The sequence below is a fragment of the Coptis chinensis genome, chromosome 5 (genome assembly GCF_015680905.1).
Source record: "Coptis chinensis isolate HL-2020 chromosome 5, ASM1568090v1, whole genome shotgun sequence".
Lineage (NCBI taxonomy): Eukaryota > Viridiplantae > Streptophyta > Magnoliopsida > Ranunculales > Ranunculaceae > Coptis > Coptis chinensis.
In genome coordinates, this window is record NC_141460.1 from 65,350,185 (window position 1) to 65,353,768 (window position 3,584).

Here is a 3,584-nt window from a genome sequence, read left to right on the forward strand (position 1 = left end):
ATGACAGACTTACCTACCAATAGTGATTCCGTTGTTGTGCATTCCAAAAACGATTCCGCTATCATGTCTACTCTTTATATGAAAGAAATGTCCTCACTAATTACTCTAGAACGACTTGATGGTACTAATTACATCGAGTGGTCCTTGAATGCGCAGAACAAGATTAGGGGTAGAAAGCGTTGGGGCTTTATCTCTGGTACTAAGGCTGCTCCAACAAACATAAATTATGAGGAATATGAAGCTTGGGAGGATGAGAACTGTCTAGTCAAGTCTTGGCTTCTTGATGCAATGACCAAGGACATCAGGTCAATTTTTCTTCGCTTGTCTACGACCAAGGAAATCTGGGACACTGCAAAACAAACTTACTCGATCAGCCAAGATGCATCAAAGGGTTATCGGCTATATTGTGAGGGAATTTTTGTCCACCAAAATGGCGGTTCTGTTATTCCTTCTTTTGGAAAATTAAAGAAAATATGGCAGGAATTTGATGCTATTGAAGACTGTACTATGGAGTGTACCAATGACATTAAGAAATATACCACAAAGGTTAATTCTCAGCATGTGTATGTTTTCTTGGCCGGTCTTGATTCTCATTTGGATGGGGTTCGTGGTCGTGTCCTTGCTAATAGACGACTTCCAGACATATAGTCCGTTTATGCCATAGTTTTTGCAGAGGCAAATCGTCAGGACGCCATGCTTGGTGGGACATCAAATGAAGGGAGTGTTATGGCAGCTCGGAAATCATTTGCTCATTCGGATTCAAAGAAAGGAGTTCGTAAGTGTACCCATTGTAATGGTGATAACCATGTAGTTGATACCTGTTTTAAGCTCAATGGTTATCCAGATTAGCACCCAAAGGGTAAGATGGTGTCCCCCATGTCTTCTAACTCTAAGGCAGAGGGTTCAAGTTCGAAGAGTCACTTAGTCACTGCTGCCAGATTTGTTGCCCAGTAAGGTATATCAAACTCTGCTCTTATTGCTTTTACTCGAAATAGTGATTGGATAATTGACACGGGTGCTACTGATCATATGACTTGCGATCGCTATAAATTTAACCATTTCTCCTCTAGTTGTTCCAAATCAGTCATTACTAATGCTAATGGTGTGTCATCTCTAGTTGTTGGTGTTGGCACTGTACCTATGTCCCTTCTTTATCTATCCATGATGTTTTATTTGTTCCATCACTAAACTATAACATTCTCTCTGTTAGCCACTTAACCAAATCTAATAATTGTGTTGCCTTGTTTTTTCCTACTCATTGTATTTTTCAAAACATCATATCCATACCAAGGAAAAGATTGGCAGTGGTAAACAAAGTGGAGGATTGTACAATCTGGAGGATGGTTTTCAACGATCCAATCAAGGAGTACAAGCTCATGTTATGAGTGACGATGAGATTAATAAAAATAAAGGAGAGATTTGGCTTTGGCATAGACGACTAGGACATCCCTCATTTGGTTATCTTAGGAGATTATTTCCATCTTTATTTAATGGTTGTAGTCTTTCTGATTTTGCTTGTAAAACCTGTGTAATGGCAAAAAGCCATCGTACTGTTTTCTCTTCGAGTGATAATAAAGTTGATGCTCCTTTTTCTTTAGTTCATTCAAATGTTTGGGGTCCTGCCTAATGTCCTACACATAACGGGATGAAATGGTTTATTACATTTGTCGATGACTGCACTCGAATGACCTGAGTATATTTTTTGAAACATAAAAGTGATGTCTGTACAGTTTTTCCCCTTTTCCATCAGATGGTGCTCACACATTTTGAAATCTCTGTAAAGGTTGTTCGCTTTGATAATGGGGGTGAGTATTTCAAAAAGGAATTGACTGGTTTTATGCATTCGGCTGGTATTCTACATCAAACATCTTGCTCTTATTCCCTTCAGCAAAATAGGGTTGTAGAATGAAAAAACAGACATCTTTTGGAGGTCACTCGGTCTTTATTAATTGGTGGTCATGTCCCATCTCACTTATGGGGCGAAGCCTTGAACTTTATTGTTTACTTGATGAATCGTACACCTTCTAGTGTTGTCCAATTTTGGAGACCCTTAGATATGTTTTTTGATCACTGTACGCTTCCGCCCATTGTTCATTTAATACCCTATATCTTCGGGTGTGTGGTGTATGTTCACTTACATACACAATAACGCACCAAACTTGATCCACGTGCATTGAAGTGTGTCTTTGTTGGGTATGGCTCAACTCAAAAGGGTTATAAGTGTTATCATCCATCTTCTAAAAAAAAATTGTCTCAATGGATGTCATTTTCCATAAACACGACCTTTTTTATACAGAGATTACTAATTCTTCACTTCAGGAAGATAATAGAAATGAAATGCAAAATCATGATGATATAATGGTATTTGATTTATCGAGACCACAATCACCTAGTGATAAAAACTCAATAGAAGAAGTCAATGCAACCTCCACTGAGTGCTCAAGTGAAGGATGTGAAGATCAAGTCCATGATAGTACATTACCTCCTACAATGGATCCACTAATCCAATCTTCTCCAGAACAATCTTCTCTAGAAAACCCATTAGAGGTATCACCTGACTCTATTATTGTTGATTCGAATACTCATAATGTTGGTGAGTCTAATATTCATGATGTTAATCTACCTAGTCTTAATTCTGAACTAGTTCAATATCATCTTCCACCTTGATCTAACCGTGGCCAACCACCAATTAAATATGAACCTGATCCTAAAGCTAAAGTGAAATATCCCATAAGCAACCATGTGTCATCTCACAAGTTGTCCAAGTCATATGCATCTTATGTATTCCAGTTATCATCTGTCTCTATTCCTAGTAAAATGTAGGAAGCTTTAGTAGATTCTAGATGGACCAAAGCTATGGCAGAAGAAATGGCAACACTGAAAAAGAATGCCACTTGGGAACTTGTAATCTTACCAAAGGGAAAGAAGACAGTGGGGGTGCAAATGGGTATTTACAGTCAAGCTCAACGTAGATTAGGCTATTGAGAGATACAAAACTCGGCTGGTTGTTAAAGGTATACACAATCTTATGGTGTAGATTATCAAGAAACTTTTGCACCGGTTGTTAAACTCAATACTGTGAGAGTACTTTTGTCATTAGCAACTAATAAAGATTAGCCTCTTCTTCAGTTTGATGTAAAAAAATGATTTCCTACATGGAGATCTTACTGAAGAAGTAATATATGGATCCTCCCCTAGGTATACCGATACTCAGATACAACAATGGTCTGTAAACTAAAGAAGGCATTGTATGGGTTAAAACAGTCCCTAAGAGCTTGGTTTGGCATGTTCACCAAGTCTATGAAGAAGTTCAGCTACAAACAAAGCAACTCGGATCACACTTTGTTTTTAAAACACAGAAGAGGTAAAATCACTGCTTTGATTATCTATGTTGATGATATGGTGGTGACAGGTGATGATCATGAGGAGATTTCTAGTTTACAACAGTATCTGGCTTCTAAATTTGAAATGAGAAACAACTCGGAGACCTAAAATATTTCCTTGGGATTGAGGTAGCCCGATCAAAAAATGGTATTTTCTTATCCCAACGGAAATATATTCTTGATTTATTATCTGAGACGGGA

General features: G+C 38.0%; 1 protein-coding gene across 1 annotated transcript; it reads left to right on the forward strand.

The window, feature by feature from the left end:
- Positions 1–648, forward strand: LOC147498374 (uncharacterized). The gene has a single exon (XM_086563219.1). The coding sequence runs from the start codon at positions 1–3 to the stop codon at positions 646–648; it is 648 nt and encodes a 215-aa protein (XP_086419345.1).
- Positions 649–3,584: the final 2,936 nt, after the last annotated feature.

What these genes read in the sequence shown, in the direction of transcription:
- LOC147498374 (XM_086563219.1), top strand. Translation starts at nt 1, where the DNA reads ATGACAGACTTACCTACCAATAGTGATTCCGTTGTTGTGCATTCCAAA.